This window comes from Debaryomyces fabryi (genome assembly GCF_001447935.2).
Source record: "Debaryomyces fabryi strain CBS 789 chromosome Unknown contig00160, whole genome shotgun sequence".
NCBI lineage: Eukaryota > Fungi > Ascomycota > Pichiomycetes > Serinales > Debaryomycetaceae > Debaryomyces > Debaryomyces fabryi.
Window position 1 is genome coordinate 1 of NW_015385586.1, and position 22,160 is coordinate 22,160.

Consider the following 22,160-nt stretch of genomic DNA (forward strand, 5'->3'; position numbering starts at 1 on the left):
CAAAAGGGGAAGAAAGAGAAGAAAGAGAAGAAAGAGAAGAAAGACAAGAAAGAAGTGACTCGTGATAGCATGCTTATGCCAAAGGACCAATTAAATAAACAAATAGCGACTAGATTATCTGTGAGATCTAAGTGGATTAAACAGAAAAGGGCCTCCGTCATGGATGCAAAAGCACTTAACGAAATTTTCATGGTAACGAGTTAGTACAATAGATATAGATTACAATTTAATAAATTTATTATAACTATATATAAAATACATCCTCTTCCATTCATTCGATTAAACTAATACGAATGAGATACCACCAACGAAACATGTAACCATACCGACAACTGTCAATAATTCTCCCTTAGAAATGCTCTTCATTGATAAGTTACCGGAAGACAGCTTAGTTGAAGTAGAGTCGGAACCAGAACCAGAGCTTGAACCAGAACCAGAACCAGAACTAGAGTCAGAACTAGAGTCAGAGCTAGAGCCAGAAGACCCAGAGGAACTAGATCCACCCTTAGTGGCTTGGGAAATCTTTGATGAACATGATTTATTGGCTGAAGCTTTCTTATTGATGGAAGCGGAACCCTTAAAATCACAAGCGGAACTCTTCTTACCATTCTTTTCGTAATAAGCATTCAAGATGTAAGATAACTTATCCTTTGAGGAACAGAAAGAGAAAGCACCGTACTTACCCTTTGCACCATCAGCGGTAATTGTGTCACAATCAATATCACCACAAACACTTCCATACAAGTCACCGTAATCTTCTTCATCAACGTCATCAGAAAGAACACATTCCAAAGACTTTGACATACAATCACAAGTATCCTTATCTGGAGTTGGAGGTAATTTGGAAGCAGCTTTCCACGTTGAAGCAGAGGCAGGACAAGAAAGAGTGCTAGAAGCCAGCTTAACAGAGGATTTCTTGGCGTAAGATGGAGAAATCTTGTTAATTTCTGATGAATAATATTTAAAGTCATCTAAAGTTTTAACATTATCACCATTAGCTGAGACTAAACCATACTTGTTTGCTTCTTCGAAGTACATGTAAACAATACCACCAGACCACACATCAGTCATATCATCACTAAAAATGGTACCGACTTCTGTAAACTTTCTTGGTCTTTTAGCATTACATCCATATTCAGAGAAGAAAACAGGGATAGTCAAGTTCTTGTATTCTTTTGTACGGTCCTCGTAACCAGAAGACTTAAAGCTGGAATCACCACACCATTCGTAATTGTTAATACCGAAGAAATCTGCTCTTTCATCAAGGCTACCACAAGAGAAGTAGTCTGCAATTGCAATTCTGGTGTCTTCATCATCATTTGAAGAGTAACCAACTGGAATGTCTCTATAATTCTTGTCTGAAATGTACTTCTTGGTATCTCTGATAGCAGCCTTCACGAATGCAGAAGCATCAGTGTTGGATTTGTTGTTAGTAACTTCGTTACCTGCGAAGAAGCCTAAAACATTCGAATAGTTGGCAAATTGATCAACAACACCGGTGTATCTTTCGTATAACTCTAAATCCCAAGATGGAGAGTCTCTATTGATGGAAAGTTCTGGTTCAGATAAATCAGCAATAATGTAAATACCAGCATCGGCGAAAGTCTTCATACATTCATCGTGGTTCTTAGAATGGTTAAGAGCATATACTCTTAATGTGTTAGTGTTTAACTTCTGGAGGTACTCAACGTCTCTCTTACAAGCATCACCATCAGCGAGAGGATCAACGAATTCCTTGGAAGTGGTATTTTCAGTGTTTTGCTGGTAAGCAATACCTCTCATCAAGAATTGGGAACCATTATTCTTGAAGTAAAATTTGTTACCCACAACTTCGACTTCTGGTGTAGAGTCATCTGCAAGTACTAATTGACAGGTCAATAGACCAAAAACGAACGCTAACAATAATGGTAACTTAAACATCTTTGCAAAATATTCTTATACGTAACGAATGTGTTGTCAAGTCACTTAACTATGAGAAAAATGAACAAAGATATTAGAATAAATTCACAGTAAATTTTGTCCAACTTTTCAGCAGAACAAATATGCTATATATATTCGATCATCTTTTGATTACTCGAAAATTATTAATACACGAAACACGATATCCGTGTGAAATTAAGTGAACTAGGTCAATAGGGCTATTGATTCCCTCACTCGTAACAATAGAATACTATTGAGAGCCCAAAATCATTTCTTACTGTTTTGATGTCAAACAATCAAAATGAGTTTTGATCACTGTTGACATAAAGTTAACTATGCTTGAAAATTTACCTTTCGCAAGAATGCAGGTACATATTCCGCGCTTGAGTGGCGGTAGGTGGCGAAGCTGGAGTATTACTTAACAAAGCAAAATTAATATCAATTTGGAATATGGTGCCAGTTAGGCGAATAAGCCTTTACAAATAGGATTCAAATCCGGAAATTTAGGGTCTATTGAGTGGTGTCTTAGCAAGCATTGTCGCAGATTTGCGAAGTCTGGAATTTAGAAGCCTTCGTTTGGCTAAATGCAACGCGATTCTACATTAGTTGGTTTTGGACCCAAGTTAGGTATGAATAGTTGAACGTGAAGCTAAATATTTGTAAACTTACAATAAATCGTGGCAGTTCAATAAGCTATGCGAAAGTTAAAAATGGTAGCATAGATAGAAAAATTTCTATGTGCATTATATACAAAAGGGCAAATGAAAGGTGTCAGGGGCGGATAATCTTGATGTGAAGTGATAGATGTCAAGGGCTTAATTAACTGAATATCGCAAGTTTATTACAAGGAGAGTATGCGGTGGGGGTTGATGGTAGACGAAAAATGCGACCTGATTTGTGCATAGTTAATTGGCACAAAGTCGACATATTCGAGTTTAGATCGATTGGGATGTGGAACAAAACAAGGTCAAGCAATATATAGTTGTAGTATGGACTCGTCTATTAATAGATCATTACAGAGTGGTTGAGCATATATCATATTCACAGTTAAAATGGCCTATTTATATAATGTACATAGAAATTAGTTGGATTCATTCATCCAGTCTAAGGTATATTTAATACCAGTTTCGAGGTCAACTTGGGGTTTATATCCAAGCACAGCTTTAGCTTTGGATATATCGTGATAACGATAAGCACACACAACCTTAACTCTAAATGGGGTTAAACCAGGCTCTTTTTTCAATAACTTTGAAAAGAACTCGGATAAATATCCAGCAGCTATAGCGACCGGTCTGTTCAACACAATGTTGTACTTGTCGATATGTCCGTCTGCTTTCCAAACAGTACGTGCCAAAGTCCAGAAATAAGTAGGTGCGTCATTGGTGATGAAGAATGTTTCACCACCAAGTTTGTGGGACAAGCTTTTATCTAAGATTTTTTGTGCAGCTAACACATGTGCATCAGCTACATTTCCAACATAGGTCCAGTCGAATAAGTTATTGTTGTCTCCAATTTGAAACTTAGATTGGCCCAATCTTGCGGCAGCTCTTAATCCTGGTACTAATTGCCTATCGCCAGGTCCAAAAATGCCCGCTGGTCTTAAGCAAACAGTTAATAAACCGTTAGGATCGTTGCTTTCCATAACTGCGGTTTCGGCAAATGCCTTTGTCTCGTTATAACCATCCATATGGACGTCTGGATATGGCCACGATTCGTCGGCATTATGGATATTCTGCCCATTGAAAATAACCCCAGCAGATGAGGTGTAGACCAATGCCCTAACTCTTAACTTTTTCGCTACTTTAATCAAATTCTTAGTACCCTCAATATTCACTTTTTCGTAGATTTCTTGTGCAAGTCCGTGCATAGGTGAAGCAGAATGAACAATAACATCACATTGAGATTTTTTAATTGCTTCTTCAACATCTGCCTCAGAGGTCAAGTCTCCTTGATGGAAAGTAATTTCGCTAGTTGGAAATGTAAAATAAGGTGATAATTTTTCAGCTATTGGACGAACATCAAAGACGTGTATTTTGGTGTTTGGAGAATTTTTATGAAATTGCTCGATTAAATGTAATCCAAGGAAGCCTGCACCACCAATCAAAAGAACCGAATTCAACTCAGATGACATTATTGAATATCTTTGCTAGTACACCAATCGTAAAATTAGTCGGATACTGTTTTTTTATATTTATCTTGTTCAGAATACTGTTATATACAGGCACTAATAACTACTCTAAGATAAAGATATGTATTAAACAAACATTAGGTGCTATACTATAAATAGGCAATATTAAAACTCGAACAAAGACTTATACTTGTTAACTTTGTTGTAGTCTAAGTGGACTTCTGTCTGGATTATTTCCGGAAATATGAACTCCAGGTTTTTGTTAGCAATATTGTACACTGGATTAGAGTCTATATTTGGTTTTGTAGTTTCACCAAATGAAAAGCCATTCGTATTTTTTTGAAATTGACTGTGGTTGAACTTGGGGGCATCTTTGGTATTTTCTTTCCCGCCCTCAGGAGGGATATGGGGGCTCTTGTCTGAGGATTTTGGTACTTCTTTTGGTAAATTGAATTTGAACTGATTACTACTAGACGTAGAATCTGAAAATTTACTATCATTTTGTGTAGAAGTACCAAATGAGGTTTTGGCGTTCGAGGAATCGTTGCTCTTTGGGGCAATCTTATCTTTAGGTAATTCTTCAGACTTGTCGAAAGAAATAGTTTTATTGATATCGTCAGCAGTAAGCAACGTACTCTTCTTCTGTTTTATTGGTGTACTAGCATTGATGGAAAATTTCGACTTATTGTCATCTTGACTTCTAGGTTTTTTGGATGAGTGAGGTCTGTGGTACGGATTAGAAAATTGTTCAATAATATCGCTCTTATTGGTAGACACATCTTTCATTTCAACATCTTCCGAATGTGTGTTTCCGTCCAAAATATTTAATAATGCGTTTGCCGCATTACTCATAGGCTTCGAAGCGACTTTCTGAGCTGATGGGGACGTTGAAATGGTTGGCGATTTCTTTGCTGGGATTTTTGGTTTAGCTGACAAGCTTGGAGCCCTTATTCTAGTTCTATAAGGAGATGGTAATCCTGAAAATTGATAAACTCTTTTCACAGATGGAACGTTTTTGGAGTTGAAATTTTCATTGATAGTATGGTATACTGGTTTGTATTCTGGAGTTGAGAGTACGTGGTCATTAGAGCTAGTATTCTTCAAAGTTCTTTGGCTGTATGGCGTGGCAAATAAATTTGAAGCAGATGACTTAAATGCAGATGTGTCGGCGTCCTTATTACCTAGGTCTGTTGAATCGGCAATGGACTCAGATTGCCTTGATGCATTATCTCCACGATACACAACACTATTATTTGGCGTGTTGGAAGCCGATTTAGACTTAGACAACAAACTAACAACGCCTTCATATTCTACATCCGTAAGTGGCCTGTCACCTTTCTCCTGGAAAAAGCTTGATAAAACTTGATTGGGTGCTTTCAACTGGTTGGATGTGGATTTTAATGGTGTTTTAAATATAGTTGTATCTGGTTCTGGGAAACTAAAAGGTTTGACATTTGATTCACCCTTTTCACCTTTCTCGGTAACCATGCGCATTGTATTATCAGCGGTCTGTTCATTGTAACTTGTGGTTTCATGGTTGGACCAAAGCGATGCGCCAGTAAGAAACAGTTTCATTTTGGAGAATAAACCATTATTAGGCCTGGAATATGGTGTAGCAGAATCCTTCACCTTATCTTTGTAAGACCGGAATACCCTTCTATTGTCCATATTGACCGTATCTTCCTCTCTTTATTGAAGTGGGTATCTAACTTTACTGCCTTGACCTCTCATCTTATGTTCATTAAAAATCTCAAATATCACGTGATCGAACATATACCTCTGAATGTAAATATCAAAAATGGATAGATATGGAGTATGTTGAAGGCAAGTTTGAGCTTCGTACAAGCCATTATTATATCCAGAAACCATCAGATATTATCCAGAATACCTAAATACTATTGAACAATAGTTTAACTGGATCATTAACAATATTTTACTTTCTTATACGCGTATCCACAAAAAATCAAGACGATTGCAATAAATAGCGCTAAGCATCATTATAGAGGCACTGAGCATATGTCATAATGGGCGATTATATTCCGGACTCAGAAGATGAAGAAGATTTACTCTTACTGCCGGGCGTAATATCGCACCTGAAGGTTGCACAGACTCTACAAAGCATGCCAGAACCCACAAGACAGGTTATTTCATCTGAATTAAGACGAACAAGATTCTTCGAATTGGTACCTGAGATGACGCCTGAGTCTTTAAGAGAGGCATACACATTTACTGTGAATGATTTGGGAGATTCACGTCAACACAGTACGACTGGGGATAGATCTACGCATACAGAAGAGGAAGGCGATGGAATACGACACAATTCTGACCAGATAGATAATGGGGACTTAGGGAAAATACGACATGATTTAGATCGAGATGACATAGAGATGCTTCAGGAATCCAGCATTAATCAGAGCTCGAGACGGGGCCTTCGTAAGAGAAATTTTGCAAGTACCCACCCGTATATAGCAGATCAGGCGCACTGGTTGGGACTAAGCAGCATCAACTCCTTGAATGAATTGTATCATGAGACACCAGACTTAGATGCCATAGTAAGGTTATTGAATCAAATATATTTGAAAAAGAAATCTAGATATTCGAGTGACGAAAAGTATAAAGCAAAAAACTTCTATGCATTTTTAGGGAAAAGGCCAGGTTTTATTAAGGACCAGGAATTATCGTCTCAATTTACCGAGGATTCGAGCCAACCTAGTTTCCCTAAAGAGACCAATAATAGAACAGAATCTAACGAGAATAATATTTCAAATGACAGTGATCTGGGAGAATCAGACTCTAGTATCCTATTTCTCAACCGTAAAAATCATTCCATAATCGTTGATGACGAAGATGAAGAACCTGCTGATGCACATGTCCTGATGGATGATCCACTGAGTACAGATGAGTCAGAAGATAGTGACATAATGGTAAGAGTTGGCGGGAAATTTCGAAAAGAAAGGAATGTGTTACGGGGGACTTTACCCGAATCCGCAAAGAGACTAGACCTATACCGATCTAAGAAATCAAAGATCGATCGTAAGAAGAGGAATAATAACAATTATAGAAAGGGCCTAGCAATTAAAAAGTCGAACGTTAGCAATAACCGGGACAATATTTTAGAGAATGAATTAATGTCATTTGTTGATGATAATGATTATTACGAAGAACCCCCAGCATTTTACCATAATTTTGAGCCTTTAGAATACCAAAATGATCTTTTATTAATGGACACGGATAATGCCGATTCAGATGAAAGTATTAATGTATTTTCTGATATTTCTGAATCCAGCAATACAGGAATATACGATGATTATAATTCAAAATCTTTTGAGGGTGATATTGACAATACAGACTTTCAAAAAATACAAAACGGAGTAAATGAAGACTTACGCACAGATTATTATGGAGGTGTGCATCTACTGTCGAAGTATGACGATGATAGTGATTCAGTTATAGAGGACAACAGAGTAGATCCGCAATTCGTATATCCGTCAATTACACGGAACCATAAAGTAACAGGAAATAAGAGAAAGACAAATAAAAAGAGTAGAAATGCAGCTCAGACTTTGGACAAGTGGAATCCTACTGCGGTTACAGGAAATGCTAAGCGTCAAATGTCTAATGGATCAGGTACTGGAATAAGGAAACAGAAATTAAATAAACGACAAACAAAAATTGTAGGGCTTTCTTCTAAGGGATTCGATAAGGTCTCTTTTGGGAAATTAAGGAAGAAGCGAATTGGGAGTAGCGATAAGGAGATGAATAACAAAAAAAAAGGGTATTCAAAGGTTGCGAATGTAATAGATACTAGTATGAACCCTAAAAAATCACAGAAAGACATGTTGATAACCGATTATTACTTTCTGAGAACTCCGAATATAAGCACTACTATATTTGAAGCAGAGAGCACGAACAGATTTGTCAAAACAAAAGACACCAGATTTTCTTATAACCAGAGGGGAATTTTACCTAGCCATCTTCAATATGCCGAAAAATCTGATAAGCTTTACGAGGACGAAATATCGAATACCATTATTTTTGATGACATTGATATGAATAAGATACATTCTTTAAAATTTGGGGTTTGTCCCATATGTAATACTGATTCATCTGTGATAATACTCATGGGCGAAAAATATTCTTTTACTTTGATCGATAAGACTGATTCCAATGTAAGAAGTGAAATGCTTCTTTTGCAATTAGCAAAGTTGCTCAATGATCTGAAAATTTACTCAAATGAAGACTTAAATAAGGAAATTCAACAGTCTTTAAAGGGAATTATCAAGTGGTTTCTAATACTACAAGAAAATCCAAGTGAAAATGCATGGACCTATCTTTTACATATTCTTGATGATATGTCTAAAGTTAAAAAGAAGGATAATATATCTAGTAAGCTTTCATTCTTTCCTTACTTTTTGTTGTTGTATTATATATTTATTCAAGTATCTCAGAGAGATATTCTGGATAAACAAACTATAGAACTAAGATATACTGATTACAATAGATATTGCGTGAAATATTGGACATTATATTTCCAGTTTACAGATATTGATAGCTTGACTAACGATGAACTGTTGCTGTTAAACTTTCAATCTTTACACTTTATGTACTTGTTATTTCAAAATAATGATGAAATATGGTGGCCTGTAATTAATAAGGCATTAAACCGGTTAATTAGTTTAAGGTTAGCACCTATGGGTATTTTTGACATGTTGTATTACATTGCCTCACTAATTCCACCAAGTAGGTGTAACTGGTCATCATTCTACATTATCTATAATGCTCATAAATCGGATGATAATTCTGATTTTCACAATAGATTTATTGAAACAATTTACTCTTTAAATGAAAAATATTCGTGGACATTCGAAGAGAAGCTTATAACAACCATCTATTCGACCATAACTGCTCGTAAATTCTCCAATTTTGATGACGAGAAAACTGGACCAGAATTGATAGATATTCTAATCACTAGAGACAGTATACCTAACACATCTTTCTTTGAAAAGTTTATGCATCTCTTGTACTGTTATGTCTCAAGTTTGCCATACGGTGGAAATAAAAAGAGACTAATCAGCAAGTTGTTTACATCAAGTCATTATCATTATCAAAAAGGCTCCAGGAGTTTCGCAATGTTTGTCAATCGGTTTAATTTCATTTTGCTTTTATCACAACTTTCGGACGTTGATTTGAGGAATCAAGTTCTTGACCTTGTACAACAAGTAAAATCCTCGAACGACATTAAAATGTATAATATTACAAATGAGGGATTACAAACCTATTCAAATATCGCAGCAAGTAAGAGTAAGAGTTTACCCGTTGACTCGTATCAGATTATGGTCGAAACTATGATCGATCTATACACATCATTACCAGGAATACAAAGAATATGGGAGCAACTTTTGATAAATATCGAAAAATACTTTCTCCCTGATATCAATAGTACATTTGCCTTTAACAATCATTTCAATTTTTTTGCATTAGTTAGACGCCTTGAATTCAATAAGTTTACTGATTTGATTTCAGTTTCACTCGTGAAGTTATTATTAAAGGCAGTAACAAATATAATCAAGGCAGAACAGTTTAATATTTCAGAGAAAAATTCTGAATTGATATACATTGTCCAAGAGAAATATTTCTCTTTCTTACACACACATATGGGTAGATTTCCATTCCTGAATCAGTTAACAGAGGATCGTACTACTGAAATAATCGAAGAAAGTATAAGGGTTTGGATTAGGTGCAATTCCCTATTGAAAGAAGTGAATTGGAATGTTTTGGTGTTGCAGAAATATCCCTATATTGGGAACTCCTATCTGCGGGAGAGATTTGTGTTGTTCTTCTATAATGAGTTGTTATTATTTACAAGTCTTTCAAATCATATCGATAGTATTATATTGGCATTATTAAAGAGTTTGGCCTTGTTTTTTACGTCACCCTACCTTGCATTAATTATTAACCTGTTGATGAAATCTCATCATCGTCTTTTTATTTTTAAAAAAGAGCATGTCCCAGAACAACTTACATCTTTTCAGATGCTGAATTACAAGCTGCTCATAGCTTCTAACATTATTTTCAACCTCGCCGAAGATGATATACTTTCAAAGGCAACGAAGATAATATACTTGGAAGAGCTAATTAAATCATTAAATGAGGAATACAACAAGTATTTTGAGTCTACCAGCTATGTGGAATATTGCAGAAAGTTGGTCGAAACAGTACAAAAATATTGTGCTGAATTTATTCAATCTATTGACGAATATGGTTCCCTTTCAAGAAAATTAGGTATTAAACACCTAGAATCTAATGAATATAGATGGCACATACTACCATTGAAAGAAAAGCTCACATGCCTAAATAATGAAATATCATCGGCTGTTTTTTTCCAGAAGGATGCTAGATCAATACTAGATGAATACATTACCTTGGAGAGTTTTGATTTGGTTTATCACCTTATTAGCATTTACATGAAATCGGTTACGAACTTTCAGCAAGATAAGTGGATTTTTATATCTCAGCTAATGGAGTATATTTATTCAAAGCTATTAGATTATAAGATTTTGATATCAGATAAACTTTACAAGAATTTTCTCAGACTGTTAGTTGATTTAGGATCTTTAAGAAGAAAGGTAGAAGGAAGGTTTCACCTGTATGAGGTTTATCAAAATAAGTCATTTATCGCCGCATTTGCAATCTTTCGAGAGACATATTATTTATATGATGGATATAAGGATAGGGCACAAATAAAAAGCACGATAAATGATTTTGTCGACATGTACGATGATTCTAATACCGATAATTATATCACAGATTTGAGTATACCATTTTCTTCGTACGTTCTTTTTGATATTCAACAACCAGGAAGTGAGATTGGTGGAAGCACCGTACAAAATACTCCTCAAGATAACCTTAATAAACTTAAAGAATCTTCAGATCATGGTTATAACCAGTTACTCAAAATTATTAGACCAACATTATCTAGTGAATTCTTATCCACTTCATTACCATTTGATATTAGCTTTTAGGTTATACAATGGATTATTACTTCAAAATCATTTTGCATTTAATATATTTACAAATGTTCTACATTATAATAAATATAATATACATATTATACATAATCAAGGAACCTATTGTAAACCCCGCTGACTTTTAATTAATCTGATTTCAGATTCTAATTTATCTCTACCCTTTTTAACATCTAAAAGTGCAACCACAGACTTTAATAACTCATCATATTTCGCCATAGTCTTTCGGGTAGGCATAACAGGTTTCCAGCTTGTTCCACCCGCTGTAGGAATATCCAACTCTTGGAGAATGCTATTTACAGATTTTAAAACAGATTGCCTTTGTTGTAAACCGGGCAATCTTTGAGTAGATCTTAATATAACTCCCGGTGTAAGCTTCTCGTTAGCGTGGTAATGCAATCCATATGCTTCTTCTTCCTTCACCGTTAAACGCTTCATTAATAATTGCTGAATAGCATTTGCTTCTTGCTTTGAGTCATTGCTAGAGGGATTCTGTTTTAAAAAGCCAGATAAATATTGCTGCAAATGAGTTTGAAAGTTACGCTCTTTCTTAAACGATGAAGAAGCTGCAATTGGGATAGGCGGAGGAATTGGATCATGACTGTTTGAGTTATTTGTTCTTTGTTGCTGTTGGAATTGGCGTTTCTTCTGGTGCTTATCGATTATCATTAAATTATTGTATAAGTTGGCTAAACCCTGTGACGACTGGTACTGTTGAACTGATTGCGTAGTTTGAGGAGAGTCAAGCAATGTTAAAAGATGTGATCGTTCTATGAGCATTTTCTTAGCTGCAAGTTCAAATCGGCGAGCTTCAATCACAAGAGACTCTTCTTCGGCAATTTCAGCAGGTGTTCTTTTAAGAAGACTTTCTAAGTACTGTTTTCTTTCAATTTCTTTTGATTTCGAAAAGGCCTTAAGATTTTCAACTAATGCCGGATTTGAATTAGATTGAGATTCTATTATCTTAGCACAAACTCTATAAAATTGTTCTTTTATGTCTTCTAATGTACGATCTGGGTTCTTGAATCTATCATATATCACGGGCCATTTCAACTCATACGCATTACATAGTTCAAATAGATGCTTTGTTTCTTGGTATGTCCATTCTGAAATATCTCTTTCAGAATTGGTATCTTGTAACTTTTCCTCTTTAGCTGGTTGTTTTTCTGATTCGCTGGCCTTATTATCAACTTGACTTGAATCATCATTTTTCTCATCATTGTCTTTCTTATCAGTCTCATTGACCTTATCAGGGTCTTCCTTCTCCTTTTGATCTTCTTTTTGATCTTTCTTTTTGTTCTGCTCTTCCTTTTCTTTCTCCTCCTTTTCTTTCTGTTCCTCCTTTTCTTTCTCCTCCTTTTCTTTCTGCTCTTCAATTTGTTTCATTTCCTGCTCTTTAAGCTCTGCCATAAAGACATTATACGCTTCTTCATCCATAAGCCCCGGCAAATCCAATTTCGTATTAAATTTTTCAAAAAAATATGGTTTCTTATTCGTAGCCTCTTCTTGTTCTAGTAATTCTTTTGATCCTTTTACCCAATGAAATAACTCCACTTGGTCACCAGCCTTTGACGTAACTGGTGTAAATGGCATCTTCGTCCACGGAGATGGTTTCATATTAAGCTTATCTCTAATCCCCGTATTACCTGAAGCAACTGACATATTCACTGGAGGTGTATTTGGCCCTAATAAGTTATATAGCTCTCTAGCCATACCTGTTTGACGAGGCATAGAAGTCTGTTCATTTCCAACCTTTTGTTTTTTTTTTGGTGGCTGGTTTTGACTGTCTCTTTGGACATTCAAAACATCTAATATATCATTTGCAGACATGATTAGTTCTGTCCTAAATATGTATTAGAAATTCGGTCAATTTGACTATGTTTATGTTAGTAAAGAAATATTTCAAAATACAAGTTTTACAGGTTAAAAAAATTACAGGTTAAATATTTTTATTATAGCCTAGGCGACATAGTGGTATAAACTTCTATCATTATCATCTCTTTTTAAGTACTCTTTCTCAATCAAATCTTCAATTCTCCGTTTGATAAGAATATTCAGTGTTTGGAATCTATTTTGCAACTGTTTCACCAATTCACTTATCAAATCGTTATGGTTAATTGTACGACGTGATTTCATTATGCGTACGATTGCAGCATTAATTTCTATCTTACGACCTTCTAGAATACTTGATTCTACTTCTTCAAATTCTTCTTCTTGAACCGTTTTAGCTGATGCAGCATCATTGGAAGTGGAAACTTTCAGACTTGAAGCACCACTAGAGGAAGCTGAAACGGTCAAAACCTTGACCTTTGTGGAAGGTGACTTGAACTTCTCATTCAATTTAAAGACATCACTATTGTTCACTTCTTTTGTCATTGGTACTTTAATTAAAAGTCTCAGTCTTGGGGCGACCGCAATAGATTGTAATTGTCTCTTTAAATCTGCCTCCGGTATGCCCGTGAGCTCTCTAATTTCGTCATACGTAAGTTCTCTCATCTCATCAAATGCCAGAACCTCATTACCTCCTGAATCAGTGGATTGTGGTGCGAACAAAAGCATGATGATTCCCGCGTATGTTGACATGCTTATATCGTAAGTTTTTGTTGGGTATGTTATTCTCAAGTCCATAGAACCAAATTTAGGACACCAGTAAAGGGATTTATTGTCGTTTCTTTTATTTGTGAACCAAAATTCTTCAAACTCTTTAATGGTGGATCGTAACTGACGAGACCAAATAAATCCAATTTCGTTATTTGTGTCGTCCCGTGCAAACTTCTTATAATCTTTTGTCATTGATTTTGGCCAATCGGAAACATTACAGACCTTCAAATCTAACTCTATTAATGATTTCTTGTGATTTTGGTTCACATAGCCCTTCCAGTCTTTGGTCAATTCACGAGACAGCTTTATGTCTTTATCCATTTTAATGACCTTATGCAATGATGTTGTTCCCATTTCTTCTCCCAATTTCGATATTATCAATTCTTCGATGTCTACTCCTAATTTCCCATTACTCGACACACTGGTTCCCTGCGAAGAAGTTTTAAAGTTTAAAAATCTTTTGGCAAAATGATTTGCGTAATGTGCTTCAAATGCATCTTTATCCTTTACAAACCTTAAAAATGCAACAGATTTGTTAATTAAATCATCAGTTTGATCTACTGATGATCCATTCATGTCATTATCATTTTCGTTTGAAATACTTTTGGAACTTGATCCAGGATTTTTCGTAAGCTGCTTGATTCTATAATCCATATAAATCGATAGCAATTCAGGTGCACTGCTTCCTGATGATGTGTTCAATTTTTTACTACCACTAGACGCATTTAGAGCCCCATTTATGAATTCCCTCATACCCATGGTTATGCATTGTTCCAATATAGCATCACCCGAAAATGATTCTTTGACTATCTTTGAAAACTGGTTTTGGTATTCTAAGATAGAATTAATCCACGTAGACGCAAAAGCAGTAGAATTAGAACTAGATTTCTTCGATGAGGAGCTATCATCTTTAACAGATATTGTCTCCTTAACAAGTGAAGGCAACGTGTTACCTTGAAATATAACTAAGTCTTTTAAGCGAGTTTTGAAAAGTCCATAGTCAGGGTCAATTCTACCCAACAACTCATATAGTATCTTCAATTCCGTAAAATGGTGGTTTCCTCCTTTAGACGATAAATTTTGATCAAATATATTTGAAAGTACTGGTTCTAACCAGTATGATAAACCCTGTTGCTCCAATGGGAGACACAATATTTTATCGATCTTATCTTTAATTATAATGTTATTCATTAGATCTATTATTTTTGGATACGTCGAAGCAGGTAAATAAAAGTTGATTCTATTTTCTTCTTCCTTGATAAAGCGATATGCATCGTGCAAATATTTCGTTCCAAGTACATTATTCATGAACTCCTGGGATAAATTGTAAAAAAATGTCTCCGAACTTGCAAGAAATATGGGCTCGAAATATCTCTGATAGTAATTTTCTCCATATTGCAAGTCATTGCCCGAATTGCTAGTTTCAATTAACAACTCAAGCATATTGATAATTTTGGTTATGTACATCTTTGTCGTTATCACCTCACCCTTTCTGTTCTTAGTGATCTCGCCCACAACTATTTCAATCAATTTTGATCCCAATTCGTTATTTTCGTGCTTGATAATATTATCCTTGAACAATTGGATTCCCATATCGTAGATAAGTAACTTCTTGTGCTCTTTAACATACACACGATTAAGATACATCAAAACATCGCTTATAAACTTCATTGACTGCAAATGCTCGTCCCACTCCACCAATACCGCCTTCATAAAATCCTCATTGATCGAATTATTCAACGACGAAGACAGATTCAATATCGTGAGCAAATTCTGTCTCTTATGGAGTAAATGCTGCTTAATCAACAGGGAAACATCATCATAGAGTTTGGCCCCGTATTTCCTCAACACCAAAATGTATGCCTTCCTATACAATTGCTCGTACGATAATTTAGAAACATTTTTATTCTGGATCTGTGTGATGGCATTTGAAAGTACCGACCACGATAAATCATAGTCAACAACCGAATCTCCACTAGAATTCCCAATAGAAGAGCTAACCAAAGACTTCCTCGGTGGTCTTATCTTAGACCGCCTGCTTCCGGGAGGTAACATATCTAACGGTAATATAAGCGACTGATTAACCTTCTATAATCAATATTGATTACCATACTACTAATATATAAATCACTGTTTCCTCAGAAGCTTATATTTTTCGATCTAACCTGCAAAACAAATATTTTACATGTTATTTCGAATTTCACAGGTTACGAATCTGCAAAAAATGAAATAACGGCCTTACAAACGGTAGAGCTCCGATTGGTCTAGAATGCCGGAGCGGTACAGGCGCCGGTAACGCTCCGGTACCGGATTAGTCACATCTCCAGTATGACAGTTAATGGACAATGAATAATATATTTAAATACTTCACCATTCGTTATATTTGGTTGCAGATCAATTTATAGTAAATTATAATTAATCGCATAAATTCATAATGTCAGCTAAACCAAGAACGTTATACGATAAAGTGTTTGAAGATCACATAGTTCACAGGGACGAATCGGGGTCTTATTTAATATATATAGATAGACATCTTGTGCACGAAGTTACTTCACCACAAGCATTCGAGGGATTGAGCAATGCAGGTAGAACGGTCAGAAGAACCGATTGTACTTTGGCTACAGTTGACCATAATATCCCTACCAGTTCCAGAGTTGACTTCAAGGACATTGACACATTCATTGAGCAAGAAGACTCGAGATTACAAGTGAAGACATTAGAACAGAATGTGAAGGATTTTGACGTCACCTACTTCGGAATGAGTGACGAGAGACAAGGTATTGTGCATATTGTTGGACCCGAACAAGGATTTACATTACCAGGTACCACTGTGGTGTGTGGTGACTCGCATACTTCTACGCACGGTGCGTTCGGTTCATTGGCATTCGGTATTGGTACTTCGGAAGTCGAGCACGTCTTAGCCACTCAGACCATTATTCAAGCCAAGTCCAAGAACATGAGAATCCAGGTTAATGGTGACTTGGCTCCGGGTATAACCTCCAAGGATTTAGTTTTGCATGTCATTGGTGTAATTGGTACTGCTGGTGGTACCGGTTGTGTCATTGAATTTGCTGGTAAGGCCATTGAAAGCTTATCAATGGAAGCTAGAATGTCTATCTGTAATATGGCAATTGAAGGTGGTGCCCGTGCTGGTATGATTAAGCCAGATGAAATCACCTTCAATTACATCAAGGGAAGACCATTAGCTCCAAAGGGCGAAGAATGGGAAAAGGCTCTTGCATACTGGAAAACCTTGCATTCAGATGAAGACGCTAAGTTTGATTACGATATTAAAATCGATGCTGCTGATATTGTCCCAACTATCACCTGGGGTAACTCTCCTCAAGATGCTTTGCCTATCACCGCCAAAGTTCCTGATCCATCTACTGTTTCTGACCCAATTGTGAAGTCTGGAATGGAAAGAGCATTAAAATATCAAGGTTTAAAACCGAATACCCCATTAAAGGATATTAAAATTGACAAGGCATTCATTGGTTCATGTACCAATGCACGTATTGAAGATTTAAGAGCTGCTGCTAAAGTTGCTAAAGGTCATAAAAAGGCTGACAACGTCAAGTTGGTTTTAGTTGTTCCAGGTTCTGGTTTGATCAAGGCCCAAGCTGAGAAAGAAGGTTTGCATAAAATTTTTGAACAAGCAGGATTTTCTTGGAGAGAAGCTGGTTGTTCGATGTGTTTAGGTATGAACCCAGATATTTTAGACCCAGAAGAAAGATGTGCATCTACATCTAACAGAAATTTTGAAGGTCGTCAAGGTGCCGCTTCGAGAACTCACTTAATGTCTCCTGCTATGGCAGCAGCTGCAGCTATCAAGGGTCATTTCACTGATATTCGTGAATTTGACTACGATAATACTGATGAACCATCAGTTGCTATTGGCTCAGATGAAGACCAAGCATTACAAGACGCTGTTTACGAACATGAAAAACAACCAGTCGATGATTCTGCTTCTATCAGAGATGAACAACTTAACGATATTCCAAGAGAACCAGAAACTAAGAAATCGAAGGTTATTAAGGCCACCTCTACACCTGCTGGTATGGACAAATTCACTGTTCTTACTAGTATCACTGCACCTTTAGACAAGGCTAATGTTGATACTGACGCTATTATTCCAAAGCAATTCTTGAAGACCATTAAGCGTACTGGTTTAAAGAATGGTTTGTTCTACGAAGCCAGATTTGTCAAAGACCCAAAGACTGGAAAAGATACTGAAACTGACTTTGTATTAAATGTCAATCCATACCGTAGCGCTGAAATCTTATTAGTCACTGGTGATAACTTCGGTTGCGGTTCATCCAGAGAACACGCTCCTTGGGCATTAAAGGATTTCGGTATCAAATGTATGATTGCTCCATCATTTGGTGATATTTTCTACAATAACTCTTGTAAGAATGGTTTATTACCAATTAGAATTCCTCAAGATGTTATCAAGTCCAAATTATACCCTGTCGCCGTTGCGGGCAAGAAATTGACTGTCGATTTACCAAACCAACAAATCAGAAATGGTGAAACTGATGAAGTTTTAGTTGAAAATTTTGATATAGAACAATTCAGAAAGCACTGTTTAGTCAATGGTTTAGATGATATTGGATTAACTTTACAGAAGGAAGAATTCATTACTAAATACGAAACTATAAGAAGAGATAAATTTTCTTTCTTAGAAGGTGGTTCTAAATTAATCAAACCAATTAAGGGTGCTAAGAAGTCTGTCTATGGCCTTAAAACACAAGAATGGTAAGGCAATGGTTTATACTATTTGTAGTTTGTACTCTATAAAATCATAATAAAAAATTATAGTGAGATAAAATCACGTGTAGTATGTTTACCTTTCAGATCTTCTCTCATCGATCTGGTAGATGGATGAACTTGATCCTTATATATTCCAGAATTTCACCTACTACTAAGGGCTAAGTGACCACATATATAGTGGATTGTAAATAAAATAATGGAAAATGGTCCTGTTGCAGGTCTCAGACCGTCTAAGGCTAACGCAACTGACTTTGAGTTGTGGATCAGAATGGCTACAGACAATAAGATCAATGCCAATAATTCATGGAATTTTGCTTTAATTGATTTTTTTCATGATTTGTCACTATTGAGAGAAGGTAAAAGTATCAACTTCCAAAAGGCATCTGCTACGTTAGATGGTTGTGTAAAGATCTATTCCTCGAGAGTCGATTCAGCAGCTACTGAAACTGGAAGATTATTGAGTGGGTTGGCAGCATCTAAATACCATAAACCGAATGTCGAAGAGAATGAACAACAAGAAGAAGAAGATGATGAAGAGGACATCGAGGAAGTTGGAAATAAGCAACGAAAGAGAAATAGAGTATTGGAAAGCACGCTAGTCAGCTCATTTGAACAAATACGGGCCAAGAAAATGGACTTCGAGTTTGTAGTTGATCCGGTATTCAAAAAGGCGTTATCGGACTTCGACGAGGGTGGATCTAAGAGCTTACTATTGAATATGTTGTCTATTGACTCCACTGAAAGGATATTGTTCGACACAACGAGTGATTCGAAGACCTTAGCAATTGAAAATAATAATGAGACAGACATAGAAAAAGATTTTGGAATAAATGAAACTGATACACCTAAGGATAGTCCTGAAGTGGACATCAGCAACCTTGAAACTCTATTTTTTAGTAACATCGAACAATTAGATAACTTCAGAGTATGTCCGTCGATGGGTGCTCTTGAAGAAATTGTTGCACAAGGAGTCGATAACACCAACATTCTTGAGCAGATTGAAAAGCAGAAATCGGAACATGAAAATCAATATTATGACGATTATGATAATGCTGGGTCAGTGTTTTTTGACCATGACGACTACGAACATCACGACGATGCTGGCGGGTTAGGTGATAATTCAATGAATGTGACACTTCAAAGATTATTTGATGAAACATTCCAAAAAGAACAAAAGGTCAAGGATGGAATTGAAGAGATAGATGATATTCCTGATTATGACTTATTAGCATATTTTGATCAAGCATTAAGAAAAAATTGGACAAAGGGGCATGAGCATTGGAAAGTAAAACATTTGATCAAAAAAAGGAATGAAAATGTGGAAGCAAGAAGTCAGAGAAACGAAGTAACCACCAGAAAGAAAGACAACCTGATTATTGATTTCCTCAGTGAAGAAGAATTAGACGAGGACGAATTGTTTTCTGAATCGGCAGCTAGGATTATCATACCCAAGCATCAATGGATAACTCATGATAAACATTGTTTACCAGACGATATACATTTCACTAGTAGAAGATTAATTCATTTATTTGTGAAGCCATTGACTATCTTAAAGACCTTCAACAAAAGAAAAATCATACCTTATGAAAACAAAAAGGATAACGACCATAAAGCATTTGCTGATGAAGAATTCTGGTCTGAAAAGTACAAGGAAAATGAGGAATTGGAACGATCAAGAAGATTGAACGATATTTTGCGTGAAGACTTACAAGAGTTACACAAGTCCTATGATCAATCATTCTTTCAAGATACAATGAGGAATTTTGAAGACGATAATGATTACATTGACCCGATGGATGGAGGAGATTTGAATGACTTATTCAATGGGTATGGATCGCAGTTGGTTACGAGTCAGAGTCATATTAAACCAACCCATATAAACTTTTCAAAGGTTGCAAAACGAGTGGATGTTAAATTATTGAAAAATAACCTATGGGAAATATTGAAGAGCGACTCCATATTCAACAGCGAAGGGTTGAATAACGACAAAATAGAAAAATTTGAGAATTATATGGAAAGTCAGATAAACCCTCAAGGTATTGAAGAAGAAGATTCTGTAGATGGAACCACCAAGTTCAGCACAATATTGAACAACCTCACCACGAAATATTCAAAAGAAGAAAAGAACGATTTATCAACCAGTTTCTGCTTTATTTGCTTATTGCACTTGGCGAACGAAAACGGGTTTACAATTGAAAATAACAATGATACTTCGGACTTAATAATTAAAAACATGACAATTGACGACGATATAAATGACACGCATATATAGTAGCTATCTCTAAATTAATGTATAATAGACTAGAATAGAACATATAATACAACAAGAATTGAAAAAGGCACAAATAAAATCGATCATTCAATCCATTTTATCAGCCATAACTTGCTTCACAGGCTCAGTTTCATTAATATACAACTTGTGTTCTTGGATATACCTGATCACGGAATTTGGCAAAAGGTACTGGACCGACATACCCCGTCTAATAAATAGCCTGATTTTAGTGGAAGAAATATCGTTATATATCAATTGTTTAATAACCAAAAAGTTTCTCCTATGCTCGTACATTATATCATGACTCAATAAAAAGCTTCTAACATCAGCACCTGCCCTTTCGACAATAAGACAACCGTATTTTCCTAAAATATGATGCAAGTCTTGATCTGCCCATACATCTGGTTCTCCCATTGATTCAATTAAATCACCACCTGCTAGCAACATAATTTTGACCCCCCTCTTTTCGCCCGATTGAGTCATAATTCCCCCTCTCTTGATATTGATCTCTTCGTTGAAATGGTCCAACACCAACGCTGTTCTAGTGTACTTTGGCTGCAATGACTCCCATGCATCTACCATCAACCAAGATGATGTCCGTTCACATGCTAATTCACACATACGAACACGGTGATGTGCTGGTGCCAAACCTTGTTTTTTGTAATTCGAACTCACCGGACTGTAGTATCCTCCTACAACCTCGAAACGGGTCTGCTCCGATATGGCATCTAACGCCATCTCAAACATTCTTAAGTGCAAGTATGTAATGGGCGAAAAAGACCCGCATGCAACTATGACCAATGGGTACTTTGTATCGTCCCGCATTGTAGTACCTAATCTATGTGTCGGGAACTTATACTCTTCCAACGTCTTTGCCTGTCTCTGGATCCCTTGTGGCACCTCTTCCAAATCAGCTATCTGTGTACTCTTAACCTTGGCCGATGGTGGTAAAACCTCCGGCATGCATACATCCTCGTCCGAAGACGAATTCACCAAATCAGTATGCTTTCTAGGAATCTTGGACTTATATTGCTCGTCCTTCGTGTCCTCGTGGACCATATGAATTCTCGAGCTGCCTGATGATGGGTGCGGTGAAGGTGCATCCATCGCATTACCCAAATCCGCCAAAACTAGTGGCTCAATAGGAATATTTTTAGGTATTTGGCTTGAAGGAGCTGTAGGCTCAATGTTCTTATTCAATGATGGAGGGGTGAAGTTGGGGTCATTTGTAGGATCCATCTTTTCCAATTTTTATTGATAGTTATTTCGTATTTCAATTCAAGCTGGGGTTCCAGTGCTTCATATACTGGAGTTTGTCTAAAAGCCGATAACAATTGTCAAACTATTTACCGAACCACCGCTAAAAATCTTTTTGTGCGATTATCTGGAGTTTAGATTAGGTATAATGACTAACTCGAAAAAAAATAGTCGAAAAAGGGAGAAA

The 22,160-nt window shown here is 36.2% G+C and overlaps 9 protein-coding genes across 9 annotated transcripts; 3 read left to right on the forward strand and 6 right to left on the reverse strand.

Moving 5' to 3' along the window:
- Window positions 1–279: 279 nt before the first annotated feature.
- Window positions 280–1,920, reverse strand: AC631_05000 (uncharacterized protein; the record flags this gene model as incomplete). The annotated part of the gene is made up of 1 exon (XM_015613829.1): window positions 280–1,920. The coding sequence occupies one exon, from the start codon at window positions 1,918–1,920 to the stop codon at window positions 280–282; it is 1,641 nt and encodes a 546-aa protein (XP_015465335.1).
- A 1,081-nt stretch (window positions 1,921–3,001) lies between these two features.
- On the reverse strand, window positions 3,002–4,051 carry ERG26 (sterol-4-alpha-carboxylate 3-dehydrogenase (decarboxylating); the record flags this gene model as incomplete). The annotated part of the gene is made up of 1 exon (XM_015613830.1): window positions 3,002–4,051. The coding sequence occupies one exon, from the start codon at window positions 4,049–4,051 to the stop codon at window positions 3,002–3,004; it is 1,050 nt and encodes a 349-aa protein (XP_015465336.1).
- Window positions 4,052–4,213: 162 nt separating this feature from the next.
- On the reverse strand, window positions 4,214–5,716 carry NUP60 (FG-nucleoporin; the record flags this gene model as incomplete). Its single annotated transcript, XM_015613831.1, has 1 exon — window positions 4,214–5,716. The coding sequence occupies one exon, from the start codon at window positions 5,714–5,716 to the stop codon at window positions 4,214–4,216; it is 1,503 nt and encodes a 500-aa protein (XP_015465337.1).
- Window positions 5,717–6,072: 356 nt separating this feature from the next.
- On the forward strand, window positions 6,073–11,070 carry MMS22 (Mms22p; the record flags this gene model as incomplete). Its single annotated transcript, XM_015613832.1, has 1 exon — window positions 6,073–11,070. The coding sequence occupies one exon, from the start codon at window positions 6,073–6,075 to the stop codon at window positions 11,068–11,070; it is 4,998 nt and encodes a 1,665-aa protein (XP_015465338.1).
- A 105-nt stretch (window positions 11,071–11,175) lies between these two features.
- SWC4 (Swc4p) lies at window positions 11,176–12,903 on the reverse strand (the record flags this gene model as incomplete). The annotated part of the gene is made up of 1 exon (XM_015613833.1): window positions 11,176–12,903. One exon carries the CDS (start codon window positions 12,901–12,903, stop codon window positions 11,176–11,178), a length of 1,728 nt encoding a protein of 575 aa, XP_015465339.1.
- Window positions 12,904–13,032: 129 nt separating this feature from the next.
- AC631_05005 (cullin) lies at window positions 13,033–15,729 on the reverse strand (the record flags this gene model as incomplete). The annotated part of the gene is made up of 1 exon (XM_015613834.1): window positions 13,033–15,729. One exon carries the CDS (start codon window positions 15,727–15,729, stop codon window positions 13,033–13,035), a length of 2,697 nt encoding a protein of 898 aa, XP_015465340.1.
- Window positions 15,730–16,108: 379 nt separating this feature from the next.
- LEU1 (3-isopropylmalate dehydratase) lies at window positions 16,109–18,433 on the forward strand (the record flags this gene model as incomplete). The annotated part of the gene is made up of 1 exon (XM_015613835.1): window positions 16,109–18,433. The coding sequence occupies one exon, from the start codon at window positions 16,109–16,111 to the stop codon at window positions 18,431–18,433; it is 2,325 nt and encodes a 774-aa protein (XP_015465341.1).
- A 207-nt stretch (window positions 18,434–18,640) lies between these two features.
- AC631_05007 (uncharacterized protein) lies at window positions 18,641–20,716 on the forward strand (the record flags this gene model as incomplete). Its single annotated transcript, XM_015613836.1, has 1 exon — window positions 18,641–20,716. One exon carries the CDS (start codon window positions 18,641–18,643, stop codon window positions 20,714–20,716), a length of 2,076 nt encoding a protein of 691 aa, XP_015465342.1.
- An 87-nt stretch (window positions 20,717–20,803) lies between these two features.
- On the reverse strand, window positions 20,804–21,955 carry AC631_05008 (nicotinamide-nucleotide adenylyltransferase; the record flags this gene model as incomplete). The annotated part of the gene is made up of 1 exon (XM_015613837.1): window positions 20,804–21,955. One exon carries the CDS (start codon window positions 21,953–21,955, stop codon window positions 20,804–20,806), a length of 1,152 nt encoding a protein of 383 aa, XP_015465343.1.
- Between the last annotated feature and the right edge of the window lie 205 nt (window positions 21,956–22,160).